Source organism: Cardiocondyla obscurior, linkage group LG17 (genome assembly GCF_019399895.1).
Source record: "Cardiocondyla obscurior isolate alpha-2009 linkage group LG17, Cobs3.1, whole genome shotgun sequence".
Taxonomy (NCBI): domain Eukaryota; kingdom Metazoa; phylum Arthropoda; class Insecta; order Hymenoptera; family Formicidae; genus Cardiocondyla; species Cardiocondyla obscurior.
Window position 1 is genome coordinate 4,507,615 of NC_091880.1, and position 15,802 is coordinate 4,523,416.

The 15,802-nt window shown below is 33.4% G+C and overlaps 3 protein-coding genes across 5 annotated transcripts; 2 read left to right on the top strand and 1 right to left on the bottom strand.

The window, feature by feature from the left end:
* Nucleotides 1-96: 96 nt before the first annotated feature.
* On the bottom strand, nucleotides 97-9,270 carry Smurf (SMAD specific E3 ubiquitin protein ligase). Of its 2 annotated transcripts, none has more exons than XM_070668218.1 (12): nucleotides 9,024-9,270; nucleotides 8,136-8,174; nucleotides 7,930-8,038; nucleotides 7,718-7,851; nucleotides 7,363-7,627; nucleotides 6,795-7,279; nucleotides 6,472-6,721; nucleotides 6,239-6,402; nucleotides 5,597-5,787; nucleotides 5,075-5,472; nucleotides 4,514-4,974; nucleotides 97-4,431 (listed from the first exon to the last, which is right to left on the bottom strand). In XM_070668218.1, the coding sequence occupies exons 1-12, from the start codon at nucleotides 9,076-9,078 to the stop codon at nucleotides 4,244-4,246; spliced, it is 2,739 nt and encodes a 912-aa protein (XP_070524319.1). In that variant the 5' UTR covers nucleotides 9,079-9,270; the 3' UTR covers nucleotides 97-4,243. The 2 variants fall into 2 exon arrangements, with proteins under 2 accessions (XP_070524319.1, XP_070524318.1); XM_070668217.1 differs by having other exon boundaries at nucleotides 6,239-6,405.
* A 297-nt stretch (nucleotides 9,271-9,567) lies between these two features.
* LOC139109294 (protein mago nashi homolog) lies at nucleotides 9,568-10,484 on the top strand. The gene is made up of 2 exons (XM_070668233.1): nucleotides 9,568-9,830; nucleotides 9,953-10,484. The coding sequence occupies exon 2, from the start codon at nucleotides 9,965-9,967 to the stop codon at nucleotides 10,403-10,405; it is 441 nt and encodes a 146-aa protein (XP_070524334.1). The 5' UTR covers nucleotides 9,568-9,830; nucleotides 9,953-9,964; the 3' UTR covers nucleotides 10,406-10,484.
* A 924-nt stretch (nucleotides 10,485-11,408) lies between these two features.
* Nucleotides 11,409-15,465, top strand: Etl1 (SWI/SNF-related, matrix-associated actin-dependent regulator of chromatin, subfamily a, containing DEAD/H box 1). Of its 2 annotated transcripts, none has more exons than XM_070668224.1 (12): nucleotides 11,409-11,657; nucleotides 11,885-12,060; nucleotides 12,211-12,404; nucleotides 12,476-12,704; nucleotides 12,784-13,117; nucleotides 13,192-13,466; nucleotides 13,583-13,720; nucleotides 13,823-14,143; nucleotides 14,205-14,506; nucleotides 14,590-14,802; nucleotides 14,905-15,011; nucleotides 15,108-15,465. In XM_070668224.1, exons 1-12 carry the CDS (start codon nucleotides 11,552-11,554, stop codon nucleotides 15,254-15,256), a joined length of 2,544 nt encoding a protein of 847 aa, XP_070524325.1. In that variant the 5' UTR covers nucleotides 11,409-11,551; the 3' UTR covers nucleotides 15,257-15,465. The 2 variants fall into 2 exon arrangements, with proteins under 2 accessions (XP_070524325.1, XP_070524326.1); XM_070668225.1 differs by having other exon boundaries at nucleotides 11,885-12,057.
* Nucleotides 15,466-15,802: the final 337 nt, after the last annotated feature.

Below are 15,802 nucleotides of genomic sequence, written 5' to 3' on the forward strand. Positions count from 1 at the left end.
CAAAACCACTAAAAAATTAACTTAAAATATAAAATACTTTACTTAGTATTAATTCATTTGTAATATCGCAAGTATGATAAGAAAAATTAACAGATATTAACATTAGAAGATTTTATACTTTGGATATTATATTAAAATATACATTTCGTCCGGAATACAAAAAGAAAAGTTATATACAATCGTTTCCTGAAAGGGCTTGTGCAGTAAATGATGATAGTAACAGATATGATATTAACTGGAAATAATAATACATCCATAATAATATAATAGTACACATTATCTCGTATAATTACAAATTATGAAAGAGACAATCACTTATAACTTAATTATAAATGATCATGTATTATGTTATACAATATATATTTATATATTAATTTGCAAATTTGCATTTAAAATTACTAGTATAATATAATATATAGAAACAATGAAATTGCTAAATAAATCTTAATTTATGAAAACGAGTACGAGTTTTTCGTCGTCTTCTTCATCATAATTTTCTTCGTATTCTTTATATGAACTCAACTCACTCTTATTCGTAAAGAAGTTTTCTTTTTTTAATTAAAAAACAACTTTAATATTGATGAAGTCGACATTCAAAAAAGGATAGTCTTGTAATTTACTGCAAAGTTATTAATTCAAGTAAAATCTTCTACTTTTTTTTTAACCCTTTACCGATATTTTTCGTTGTGTGAGTGAGCGAAGTTTAAATATATTTAATATGTATATACATCTGACAAAGCTGTGTTTCCATAAAGAGGTGCGATACTACTCAATGTGCGAAGGCCTTTTATCAACTGACTCTGAAAACATTCGTAGAACCAGCAAAATAGATCGATAAAGAGTTAAAAAGCTATTCAAATCAGCGGATATTTTAGAATAAAACAAACTAATTTTTAATACATTTTAGTTTGATGATCTTCTTCAATCTGGATTCTTATATGTATAATTACTTGAATATCTCACAAACAGGATTATTTCGTGCAACATATAATATGCGATATATTTCTTTGTACGTATTTTGTGTCAATTAAATATTGTCACTCTTAATTTCTTTCTTTAACGCTTCTTTCATTCTCTTAAACTTTCTTTATTCTTAAATTTCCAATGAATAACAGAGTAATCCTTCCGTCAAATAGCGTAATAATTATTAGACGGAAATTTTTACTTTGAACACATCAGCTATTAAAAATTAATATAATTGATATGTATGTAAAATGTGATTTATGTTTAGAAAAAAAAACTGATTCAAATAAAAGATTCATTACGACGAACAATTCAAACTTTTCAAGTTAGACACAACGAACGTTAGTGACTTTGATATATGTATAATTATGTGAATACAAAATCTTTTTTATGTATTCCAAATACTTTTTTGGCTGATTTATACTTAAATCATAATTTTATTACTCTGTCACTTTTTAAATATTTAATGTAGACATGGTAAATTAATGTAACATTCATACATACATAAGTGAGTATATGTATCTATTTGGATATAGTTCTAACAAAAGAAGAGAAAATTTATATTATTTCTGAAAATATTATATAAATATTCACTTGCAGCGTCATTACCATCAACCACAAGGCACTTTTTCAAGGCCTTTATTACTATATCGACAAGATAGCAATTGAAGAAGACAGTGAGAATATTAGAAAAAAGATAAGTTATTTTTTTCTGATAGGGTTATTCATTGTTAAGTGTTACAGTAAAACAAAAGTTTGGCATAAAAAAACAAAAATCTTTTCAAACGTAAAAATATATAGATATCTCACTGAAACTTCTCTGTACCTTCATTAATTTTCTTAATTGCCCTGATATTAATTGCGAGCTTTAAATATCGAAAATAGTTTCGTTTCTTAACTATCGTCTTTGTATTGTAGTTATTATACATTTCATTAAAAAATTAATGGGTTTACATTAGCATATGTTACGTCGTTCATAGAGTATCGAGGCATTGGCTGTTGTGTCTGATATCGTGAAGTAAACTATTAAATACAAAAAATCTTGTGTACCTGTAACAGCTGTATCAATTATTTTACTTAACGTTTCCCATTATAGCAATGGTTAGTGTTTAGACTGTGTTTTAAAGGCTGAAAACGGATTTTACCTAATATAAAGTGTCAAGATACTTTTCTTCTAAAAAGATTTCACGAAATGGATGTATGTGCGTAAATGTGTATGTACATCCATCTTATTATACATTCATTCTATTATACATATATGTCGATTTCAATAATATTATACATATATAAAAAAAATGAATGTAAAATTATGTTCCAATTCTTAAAAATCGAAAATTGAGACTTTAGATGCCTCTTTACTACATAATTTCCACCTACGATATGTTTCATCACAGTTTTGTGCATACAAATATGTCTAATGTGATAATAGTTATACAAAACAATGATTCATGCATTAGATATTTTTACAACAGCTTTATATGCTGAATTAAATGAAAGCTTTGTGAGATAAATAAGAAAGTAGCGCTATATCTTACTAAAAGCAGTTTAGTAAGGTATAGTCATGTTTCGTCAAGTTCTCAAACAAAAGAGTCAGTTCGATCGAAACATTTTAAGCTTACATAAACCCGTCGAATGAACTCTTTCTTAAATAAACGTGTTTTCTAAATTAAAGCTAATGTACACGATTTTGTCATTATTAAAATTAGCGTGCTAATCGTTGTTTTTGCACGTAAAACGATGTTACATTATCATTGTATTAATCTCTAATAAATTATTTACATCTAACGCACTCGATGATATTAATTCTTAACAAGCAACAATAACCTTATTATAGTTGCATAGCAATAAAGTATTGCCGATCGCGTTACGATAGCTCCGGAAAAAAATGTTACATAATCTCAAAGATATTGTTAATTTTTAAATATCAATCAGTTTCGTATATATGCCAATATATCAATATAAAATATCAAAAAAGTAAAATATATATTAATTTTTGCGTCTATATAAATATATGTATCTTTTTTCTTTAAATTTGATATTTATTTGCAGCTACATCTCAATATTATATTTTTATTGTCCTTATACTCTTCATAAATTATAACAATTTTTAATCAACACGTGCATGTTCAGAATTATACATATATACAAACTCTATTTTTTTCCTAAAACAACAAGGCTCAATGATATATTTTAAAATACTAAATTTTCAGGATCGTAATTAGAATTAATGTCGATCTCTACGAATGAACGAATTTTACATATATGCACTTTTCGCTCGCGACACTAAATCCTATTTTTTTCAGTACACAATTGATATGGAATTAATTGATTGTGCTATTCCGTTACGATAATTGTTAAGTGAAAAGTGAAATTAAAATCTTCCAAATGCGAATTAATTTGCTATGTCATATATTGCTACGTTACAATTTCGAGATTCTTCAATACTACACATGTTTTTAATTAAAAAAAAAATCTGTACACTATAAACATCATATATAACTATAATCATGAACTTTGGAAGATTTTTCTTCCAGAAATACTTGTGCATGCTTTACCTTATATTTATGTTGCGATTAAAATAAAACCTAACTTTGATGGATTAAACGAATTAGCAGCTGTAAATTGATAAAAATTTTGATAAATAAATATATATATATATGCATAATTAATCGTGGAAAATAGATTAATTAACATATTCATTAGAAAAGAATAACGATCACATAAACTGAACCCTAATTACTTAATCAGGTAATAAAGCATTTAAAGATCGGTATACTATTTTTCTAAAATTTGTTAAATTGTCAACTTTGTGTTTCAAAAGGGAACACATATCATAAGATATGCAAGATATGCAAATTTCCAATTGCAAGGCCATTTAAATATTTCTATATATGAAACAACTTCAATGATAGTAACTTTACACATTAATATTTTCTATAAAAGTCATTGAACTTTTGCAACATTTATTCAATTTTCTATTTTTTGTTTTGTTAATATAGAAAATAACCAGTTTTTCTTTTTTTTTTTTTTTTTATGTCATCTAATCAGGCAAGCAAAGACGATTGGTCGCTCAATCCGTGCGACGAGTAAGTCACGCGGTGAAATAAGGGCAGCAGTGTACTGCCAAAAAATACTAATTCTTTTTTAATTTATGTCTTGGTCATCGCGAAAAATGTAAAACAGAATAGGAATTTTCTTCATGTTTTAATAAGTTCTACCTACTCCCGAAAAGTTTACTATAGGACATTTTGTGTATTAAAATTGCAATATTCATACCATATTACTCGACAGCAAAGCCACAAGTTTCTTCAACCGCCTGCGTAAGCTTGTCAAGCATCTTTTGATAAGTCGGATAATTTTGTGGTATGTCTATTCTATTAAAACAAGTATGTGCTTTTGGTAAATTTTCGCTCGGAGCATCAACAGCGTGTATTGTAAAGAGTCGTGGACCTGCTGCTCCCGTTGATCCTATACAATTAAATGTAATATGTAATTATTATTAAAATGTATTTTTACGATAATACGTTTAAAATCTAAACAAAATAGTTACCTTGCAAAGCTTTAAAACCTTGTAATGGAACTCTAGAGCTACCGGTGACAAACTGAAGCAGCCTCGCCCTCATTTCTTCACCGTATGATTCCACTATTTGCCAAAACCACTGCACAACTGGTGTATCGGGGGTGCAATGCTTAAGTCGAGTATGCAATTTCCAATCATTTATATCAATAGTACCCAAACCACCAATAACTAATTCCAATTCGCGCTCATCGAAGGGTCTTAGTAACAGGGGAGGTATTAATTCGTGAAATCCTTTCTGTAATGCTAAAAATTGTTGCTCGATACCGCGCATAAATCGATAGTTCACATATAAGCGGACGTATTCTTTTTTGTTTTCTTCCGTCACCGCGATGTCTTTTCCGCCTGGTTTTAATTCATGATTCTTCAATACGCCAAAACTACTGTGTTCTACGGAAAAAGTAGCATCCAACACACCGTCTATGCTATTTTCCCTAATAACACCAGAATAAATAACAAATATTTTAAATCTATCTTTAGAAAAATATATGTAAATTCAAAAATAAAATTTTCTTTAAAATCTATATCACTTACAGCATCCACGTGAGACTTCTATGTAATTCTGGATCGACTCCTTCTATATCGCTCAAAGTTATAGCTTTATTAAGCAACATCTTATAAAATGGAGTTGTAAAGCCACCGTCAATGTGATGGCCATGAAAAACAGCGATGCCTATAATCCTTCCAGCAAAATGAAAATATGATAAGTGTTCTGGATTTATGCCCGAATCTGGGTTTATTTGAAGCGTATAATTATCATCTCTCGAATATTGAAACAGTCCATATTGCGGGTTTAGCATTTCATGAGACAACAAATATAACCATTCGCGTGCCACGCCGCCGTAATCAAGGCCTTCCTCACCACGGAATTTAACCATGAGCCTTTTGCGCATATCTTTCGGTCGCATTTTCATTATCAATCTGTACGATTCCTATAAGAACAAAATATCATTTACAAATCTCATAGAACAAATTCACTCTAATTATATTTGTTGTAAAAATAATGTTTAAAATATTTAAAAATATAAAAAAACCAAGTATTTAAAATTTACTTACTTCAAATATTTCGCTTCTCGATACTTCTAATCTACAATGTCCACTTTGAGGTTGAAGAGCATTTAATTCCGCTCGAAGACATTTCAACTTTGCTACTAAATCGCGTTTATATTTTGGAAGGAGCTCATTGTCCATAAGTTCCTTTGGTAATTCTGACACTGTCTGAGCATTTTGAGATGGAACGCTTTCCACTGTAACGCAAAAAAAAAAAAAAAGAACAACCCTTGTTATGTCGATCGCACTATCATACATATAAATATAAAATTAAGAATTTAACCGATTTTTACGGTAATGTGCCCTGATGAACAGGACTCTTCCAAAATGAAATGGCATTTTATTCAAGTGACAAAACAACTGAGACTGATTAACAGTCAGACTTACGTTGCATAGATAGACATGCTTCTAGATAAGATAAAATTGTGAGCCGTACACAAATATTCTTTTGTTTTGCTTTTATGTAAAAATACGTTACGTGATTTGTATTATGGAAACATATTATCATACATGTAAGAATCACGCAAGTCAAAGATATATATACGATATATTATCGTATATAAAAAGTGTTTTAAGTATTATATTATAAAATATATTTTCCAGGCCCTTTTTTACAAAAAATACGTATTAAAAAAACTTTCAACTCACTTGTTGGAGAATTATTGTTACTTCCATTTTCATTTCTCGTTGGTTGCTGTGGCGTGCTAGGTTGAACCATCGATGAGTTCGTCGTATCCGCTTCAGCGGTTTCGCTCGTCATCGAATTGTTTGCATTATTCGAGATTTGAGTGTTCATGTTATTATTTTGTCTCCTACTATCAATAAAATAATTTTTATTCTCTTATAATCACATTTATGAATATTCAATTTTCTATACTTACTTCAATAGATTGCTTATTATTTGACTGGACAACCTGGGATCGGTAAATTGTGTTGTCCGATTATTGTGATCTACGAAATATACGCGTCCACTTTGAGTCTGTCTCATTTCCCATCCACTGGGAAGAGGACCAAGTTCATTCGTCAGTTCATTAGCTTGCAAATCTCGCGGAATTCTCGGGTCATGCCAGGTAGATGAGCCAGTTGGTACGTGATAAAAGTATACTTGACCTTGCTGGGTTTTCCTCATTTCTATGGATTAAAAAATTTATCAATTTATAAAATAATATGTTATATTGTATTTAAAAATTTATTTCAATCATACCGTAACCACGAGGTAGGTCCGACGGCTGCGGCGGATCGGTTCGTCTGTCGTTACTCGACATGACGCTATTTCTATTTCTGTTGCTACGATTAGTCCTTCGAATTTGACTTCCATTATTAAGGCTACGTTCTACCCTTCCGTTCGCGTTTTGATTGCCGTTCTGTTCATCAGTTCCTCTAATGACGCGCCGTTCCCTTAAGGACGATGCCGGCGTTGTCGCATTTCTTACGTTATGCTGATGCTGCTGTTGATTACGATTCTGCTGTGTCGATGTATTTCTCAGAATATTTTGAGTCGAGTTATCTCGGCTAGGTGTTTGACTCGGTGTACCATCTCCTCCTGCAGTCCACTCGGATGACGTATGTCTTGCAGGACTATCCTCATTTCTAACAGTCGGAGAGCTCGCGCTACTGCTAGGAGATGTAGGTTCCGACGACGATAACGGTGGTGGTTCTGGTGTCGTCGGTATGATAGCATTGTTAGGCCTACCAATAACGTAACTTTATATAAAACATACATATCATATATCATATCGTATACTTCAGTACAAATAGATGTCAAAATTTACCGAGCGTTTGGACGGATCCATTGCGTACTTTTCGTGTGATGATTTACGTAATATAATCGACCACTTTCTGTTCTTCTTTCTTCCCAACCGTCCGGTAAATCATTCGGACAGCTCAAATCTCCGAGCACGTCGACTACGGCATTATGACCGACTGTATTACTCACGGCACCATTGTGGCCATCGCGTGACATTAGAGACACAACGATTTGCCCTTTTACAACATCAGTGTCGTCAGAATGAGCTTTGCACAAGTCTAAACGTTGATCTGAAAAAATATCACAAGATTAATAAATTTTATAAGTGTCTTGCTAAATGAAAATAAAATTAATAATGTAAAATAAATTAAAATATATACATCCTGTATCCTTCAGTCTTTGGATAGTGTTTGATAAAATGCGAACACATCCCAGAAACCCTCCATTCTGTTTCTTATGAAATTTTCTATAATTCCATACTGATATGGTGATTCCATCGTTCTTTCCGATATATCTGCATCAATAGATAATAATTATTCTCTTTTCCTATATGCATAAATTTCAAATTTCTCAGTATAAAAAAAATACTTACAGGTCATAATGTTGATTCCATTTAGGATCAAGTGTGGCTTTACAGGTGTCTGTACTGTGACACTGTCCAGATCCTTCAACAGTTATTTTAGCAAAAGGATCAGGTAAACCTAAAAAGTAATTATTTTTATATTACATTTACTTATATTTCTATGTTGTTTTTTTTTTTTTTTTTTTTTTTTTTTTTTTTGTAAAAAAAATACTCACGAAATAAATCTTTTCTAGCGAGATTGCGGGCACATAAAACTAAAACACATAATTATTAGATAAATATATTATCATGCATTAATTTTGTCATAAAAAAATTTACTCAATTATTTTTTAAATGTACAAGAATACATTTAAGTACACAACTAATTTAATTAAATATATATATTATTTCAAACTTCTAAATTAATATCTAATAAGGTTTCATAAAGTAATCCAATGTCTGATTTATAATTTGATTATTACATCTATAATACTCTCTTAACTAACACTATTATATCATCTAATTATCTCTGTTCATGAAAAAAGATAATCAAACTCAAAATTTTATATTATAACTCTCTTAAATATTGTCAACAACAATTAAATTTTTTTTTTAAAGAATCTAAAAAAAAAAAAAATTAGCTGAATGAAAGATAACATGGGCCAAAAATAAGATTGCTAAGAATATTGAATAAATGACATCAAATGGTCTTCAGGACAGCCAAGAATTAACGTTTCACGTCGGTTCTCTGGCGAGTACTTGCGGTGAGGTCTCGAGTCGGCTTCGCGGCCAAGCAAGCTGGCGTAATCGAAAGGGTGGAAAGGGCACAACGGAAGTCGCGTTCTCCACCTGGAGCACTCGTAATCCTCGGAAGACCGGGTCAAATTCGAGAGACATAGTTTGACGTTTATGCGTCGCGTTCATCGTGCCCCCTCCCCCGCGCGGAAGAGCCCAGCGCTTACGAGAATACGTTAGATAATGCGAAGTGAAAACGGGCCAGACATGCGTGAGCAGGCGTTCTCGTCGTGCGTGCGTGCGTTGTGCGGTTTCCGCGCGTGCACAAGACTTTCACGCTCGACGAGACGCACGACGCCCGAAGAAAAGTAGACGGCTACCGCACTCACTCGTTAGACGGATCTTCATAGCCCCGTTCCTCCTGCTACCGCCCGGGTTCGACATCCTGTACGCACATTTAACGCTCCGCACCGCGCATTGGCGCCGTAATTGGCAATTGAAGCGAGAGCTGCTCTTCCCAACGAAGAGAACACGCAACGGCGACGGAGTAGCTCGCTTAAGTTCGCCCGCACCACACACATACAAGCACAGGAGTTACGTGCGTGCGAATAATATGGTGTCCCTCGTTGAACGTACTATCGACTTGGAACAGTCGATCCTCGGAGCTCGCACGCGATTTTTATTATACGTTCCGAAACGTCCTCGCTGTTCCTCGCGAAAAAACTCACAAAGGTTTACTTTTTCAGAACTGTAATCGCACTGCAACATCAACTTAAAAAGTACAGGTAGACGCTGCTCGGAAAAAAAATAAAAAGGAACAGGATTAAAAACTATAATCCGTACGAAAGAAAAGTAGAATACTTTTCAATTACTTTATATTAAGAAGCTGTAAATCGAGATCCGTATATATAAAGAAAGAACGTCCTAAAGAAACGGAATAACGTTCGGAAAAGTCTCCGATATTGTGCGAAAATCGCGGAACTAAATCCAACACGTATGTAACGACTCGAGAAAGCCGGCCAATCGGAGCGCGTTGCGTCACTTACGAAAGTTTGTCGCTTGAGAAAACTGCTTAATGCTTACTAACATGGCGAACGTTGATTCCTAAAATATTCAGTATACTGGAATACACTCCTCTCGTCCGGTGCAACTTAACATTTCATTGCCGTCACAACTGGACACCAATCGCTCTCTCGGTATGCTAATTTACTTTTTAATTACTACATAAGTAAAATTCATTGCCGATTAGTTTGAAATATATTGATGGGCGTGCTAAATGTTTCAATGTATAACCCTAATCTGTTGTTGCAAATGGTAGCCGGCTGAAAAGATGTCGAAGGACTTTTACATTCGTTACTACGTCGGCCACAAGGGCAAGTTCGGGCACGAGTTTCTGGAGTTCGAGTTCCGACCAGACGGCAAGCTGCGCTACGCAAATAACTCAAACTACAAAAACGACACGATGATACGTAAAGAGGCGTACGTACACCAGTGCGTGATGGAGGAGCTCAAGCGCATCATCCAGGATTCCGAAATCATGCAGGAGGACGATTCCCTCTGGCCGCAGCCAGACCGCGTCGGCCGTCAGGAGCTGGAAATCGTAATCGGAGACGAGCACATATCGTTCACTACTTCGAAGACCGGCTCTCTTTTAGATGTAAACCAGTCCTGCGACCCGGAGGGTCTGCGGTGCTTCTACTATCTCGTCCAGGACCTCAAGTGTCTGGTGTTCTCCCTGATAGGGCTTCACTTCAAAATTAAACCCATATAGACAGTGCAACGCTGAATACTTCTGTATCTCTCGCCCTCCTTTTACTCTAACTTTAATAAAATATGCGTAATTATTTCTATCTGCCTGTGTACGTTTTCTTTTTTTTTTTTTTATATATTTCTAATCTGTTCCAGGATATTTTTAAGTAAAATTGAATCGCCATATACCTGAAAATTAAAGTATATTAGTTGTATTCTGAAAAATGGAAGGTATAGAAAAAAAAGAATTAAATAGACAAAAGAAATATATTTTCTTGTTAAACAAATGGGAGGAGAAGACTCATCGCCCCGATGGCTGATGTGTAGTCTTCGTGCTCCCGTGTGTTCCACTTACCTGCTGTCAAACATAACGCGGACAGGTTGCGCTGAGCGTGCAGCAAAACGGCGGATACAAATAAAGGAGCCGAGTAGACGACGGCGCAAGTGTCGCTCGTCCACCCTGAATCACGCGCCCTCGAGATCGGCATGCGCGATCGGCTGATCTTTCCCTTGGGTTCTCCTTAATTTTCATTACTTCTAATTAACAATTACGGATCACTTAATAATTAAAATTAATTAATAAATTATAATAATAATCACATATAATTAAAATTAATTTTAAAAAGCGGAAAATTAAAAGGAATTTATATTCGATTTGAAGCTAGTCACGAAGTGTTTTTACCACTTTTTTTTTCACGTCTGTCAGTCAGAAGTAAATATTAATTAAATTAAATATGTTATTCACTAATCGTATGTCATTATAACTTAAGTACATCTTATAATGTCCGCGCGATTGGAACAGCTGTCTTTTGTTAAGCAAACGCGCGAGCCTATCTTTCTCTATTATTCACTAAATGCAGGTTTAATATTCTTATTTCGTTCAAAGGACCGAGATCAGAGCTGCGGGTACCGTTACTTCCTCGGTTCAAGGAACGTGCAACGTTTTAAACAGTTGCTGCAGGTGTCCCGCGTGGAAATCAGGCATAAACATCCCACTCGGATCCTCCACTCCAGTCCGGCACTTTGATGTACGTTCTACATAATACTCTACGTAACGGCCTGGACGCGCTCGGCGAGCCGCACCGAATGCACCTGGCAGACGACTCTGAAAGTTCTCCCGGAAAAATGCATTCCTGCCAGCGTCCTTCGCACGGCTAAACTCGACGCGATGTCCGAATGCACCGTGCCGAGCCCAACAAAAACGGATACGAGCAGCTCCAGCCTCCTGCGGCGGTTCCGATTTCAAAAAAAACAAACAAGGACCGTGAATATGTGTAAGAGCTCGCGCAATACTTTTTCTTGTCATTATCCGCTTTGTTAATCGATGTACGGTATACGCGAGCAATTGGCGTGCGTATTCCGCGATCCGCATCACTATTTCTGCGCTTTCTCAAGCGGGCCGCGTTCGAACGTTAAATAGCTTGCTTACTTTTTTTTTTTTTTATATATATATGTATGTATGTAATTTCGATTTATGAATTTTTTTTTTTGTGATTTACAGCTGACGAGGACAGTAACCTGGTAACTCGCGACGTACGCCGAAAGCCCGTAAATCGCATCGAGGACAGTGACAGCGATATCGGCAGTCCATCCAAGTCGAGTTCGGATTGTAATGCGAATGATGAAGAGAATAAGCTGAAGTACCTGACATCTTTGTATCCACAAAGTGATAAGGTAGTGGGTACTTTTAAACTAATGGATCGTTTAAACACACCGTTCTTTTAAATAGTTTTAATATTTAATTGAATGGATAATAAAAAAAACTTTTTTTTTTTATATTGAAAAGAAAACTGTTTATTGTTTAATAATTATAAATTTTGTTTTTAGCATATACAAGAAGTACTTAAAAAAACCAATTGGAATGTTGAAGAAGCTGAGGAAGAGCTGAAAAAAAATAGAAAGAGAACTTTAAAGGGATCAAGAAAGACAAACAAAAAGAAGAGAAAAAAGCTGAGTGTAGATGAGGAAGTAGATATTGACTCAGATGAGGAAGATTATAACAAAGATAAAGTGTTTAATAGGTACATAATTTGATAACTTAATTTATACTTGTAATTAAATTGTATGGTATAAACGTATCATTGTTTTACAGTGATGAGGATTCAGATATAGAAATATCTAACGAGCTCACTGGTGATAAAAAGGCAGTTTTGGACTTTATGCAAACTGCACTGCCTTCAGAACTGCTTTTGCTGCCTCAGTGTTCTCAAAAGCGAGTACGTGCGATTATAAGTGTAAGACCGTTTGAGGATTGGAGAGACTTAGTAAATAAATTTCAAAATATAAAGTACTTGGACACAGAGCTATTAAATGCAGCACAGGTAAAGACTTCAAAAAAAATTTTTTTTTAATTAAAAATAAAAAATTACGATTGATTCAATTTTTTATATGTTTAAAAAGGTATTGCTGTCTACACGTCATGTGGTAGAACTTCTCATGAAAAAATGCCTTCGCTTATCCACCAACATGGAAAAAGCAGTGGCTGCTGGTGCATCGGCTATAACACAACAGCCGAAATTATTATCGCCAGATTTATCATTAGCCCCGTATCAAATGGTCGGTCTAAATTGGCTTGCTGTTTTGCACGCGCAAAATGTAAATGGTATATTAGCCGATGAGATGGGATTAGGAAAAACGGTACAAGTAATAGCATTTTTGACTTATCTGAAAGAAGCTGGTCTTCTCGACGAAAAAGACGGGCCTCATTTAATTGTCGTTCCTAGTTCGACCATGGGTAATATTTTGTTTTCTCAAATATCTGCTTAGTAAAAATTTGAAATATATAAAAGCCTTTGTCTTCTAACGTAGAAAACTGGTTGGATGAATTGGAAAGATGGTCACCTACCTTGAAAGTTGTGCAGTATTACGGCTCTCAAGATGAACGAAGAGAGATGCGAATGGGCTGGCGAAATGGTGATCTTGATGACGTTGATATTTTATTAACTACGTATAGTTTAGTCTGCAGTACTCCAGAGGAACGCAGATTATTCCGCGTTATGCCTCTAAATTATGTTATTTTTGACGAAGCTCACATGCTCAAGAATATGAGCAGTATTCGATATGAGAATCTTGTTAGAATCACTGTATGTATTAATCATATGTATAGGTATATATATATATATATATATATATATATATATATATATATATATATATGTGCATAAAATTTTCTAATAAAATCACATAATTTATTTTGCAGGCAAAGCATCGAATTTTATTAACTGGCACACCTCTACAAAATAATTTATTGGAATTAATATCTTTGTTAATATTCGTAATGCCTTCATTATTTGCTGGAAAACAAAGTGATTTAAAAAGTCTGTTTTCCAAAAATCCTGTAAGTCATTGGACCTATTATTATTAAAAGTATTTTATTCGTATTTTTACGTATACGTTATTGTATATTTATCCGTAATTCATGTTTCGAATAATTTTTTAGAAATTAGGCGATAAAAAGAACGGAGAACAACCGATGTTCGAAAGAGAACAAGTTAAGAATGCAAAAGAAATTATGCGACCGTTTGTTTTGCGACGGCTTAAAGTTGAAGTCTTACGCGACTTGCCCAACAAAAAAGATGAAATAATACGATGCCCTTTAATCGAAAAGCAGCAAAGTATGTACAACAAATTGGTCGCGCAATTTTCAGCACAGGCCAACGAAATTACGGATGTAAATGGTACTGGTATGATGATGCAATTGAGGAAACTCGCCAATCACCCCCTTCTCATACGTGATTATTACGATGAGGAAAAATTAAAGGTATGCATGCAATTAATCGAAATACTTTTATCTGTTTAATTGGCTTGTGATTTATCACTAGGCCATAGCCAGTAGATTAGCGAAGGAATCAGGGTACAAACAAAAAAATCCAGAGTACGTCTTTGAAGAGTTGATATGGACGTCTGATTATCAAATAAATCAATTGACTCGTACGTACAAAAGTATAGCGGGATTTGGCTTACCTCAGGAACTTATTCCTCAATCTGGTAAATTGAGAGAACTCGACAAGCTGCTACCACAAATGAAAGAGGAAGGTCATAGAGTGCTCATTTTTAGCCAGTTTACTATGGTATTAGACGTACTTGAAGAATACTTATCTATTAGAGGACATACATTTTTCAGGTTTGCCTGATTTTGATAATTATAATTATTATTGCAAAATTACTATCTCAAATCAATTTTAATGAACTTAACACTCAAATTAGGCTAGATGGAAACACACCTGTACCTGAAAGACAAACTCTTATAAATGAGTATACTCACGATCCAAATATATTCATATTTTTATTATCAACAAAAGCCGGGGGTTTAGGGATCAACTTAACTGCTGCCGATACAGTCATAATACACGATATAGATTTCAATCCCTATAACGATAAACAAGCAGAAGATCGATGTCATCGTGTGGGACAGAACAAGTAAACATTGTTGCAAAATTTAATTTTAAAAAATAATAAAACATACGTTTTATTCATTATTTGTTAAAATAAAGATATTTAAAATATTGAATTCTCTTGCAGACCTGTATCTATAATAAGATTATTAGGCGAAAATACAATAGAAGAAAATATGTATGAGATAGCGCAAGAAAAATTGCATCTTGAACAACAAATTACTGGAAACGAAGGTAAATATAAAATATTTTTACGTACATTACTATAAAAATTTTATTTTGTTATGTAAAAAAAAAAAAAAAAGTATTAACAAAGTATTTTACTTACAGAAAATGAAAATGCGGATAAGAAGTCCGTTTTAAAGTTATTAAAAATGACTATAGGCCAGGATGCTCACAATAAATCTATTTCACCGATAAAAAATGGAACTAATAAAGGGGCCGATATAATAGGCAATGGAGAAAATTTTTATAAATAAGGTTTTATCTGTCTGTCTATCTGTAATAATCATAAATTTTTATATATTCCAATTTAATTTATATTGAGCGTGTCAAATATCATAAACACTCGAAAAAAACGTAACGTATTTTGTAAAGGATCACATTTTTTTACTTATACTCGACAATTCAATAGAAATATATTTTAATTTGTAGATTTTATATTTAAAATATACACTGTAGAATATTTCTTTTTTGTTCTTTTTTATAGTCATTAAATCATTCTTTTAATTATCTACAAAATATGCATTAGATTTTAGGCTTTCGCGGCCATTGACTTCTGCAGTAATAGAGGTTTCCGGAGGTAAGCCACGCTGAGAGACAGCGTTGTGCCGTAGGCGGCTTTTCTTCGGAAACCTTCATTGCTACAATATGCATATTAGTTTAATTTATAGTAATAAAAATATGTAAACGTACAGATTAATCGATAACAAATTTTTTTAAATGTTAAAATATTTTTATCAAAAAATTCAAAGATACAACACCGAATAAACGAAAGAAAAAAAAAACTTACTGAGAGACATGAT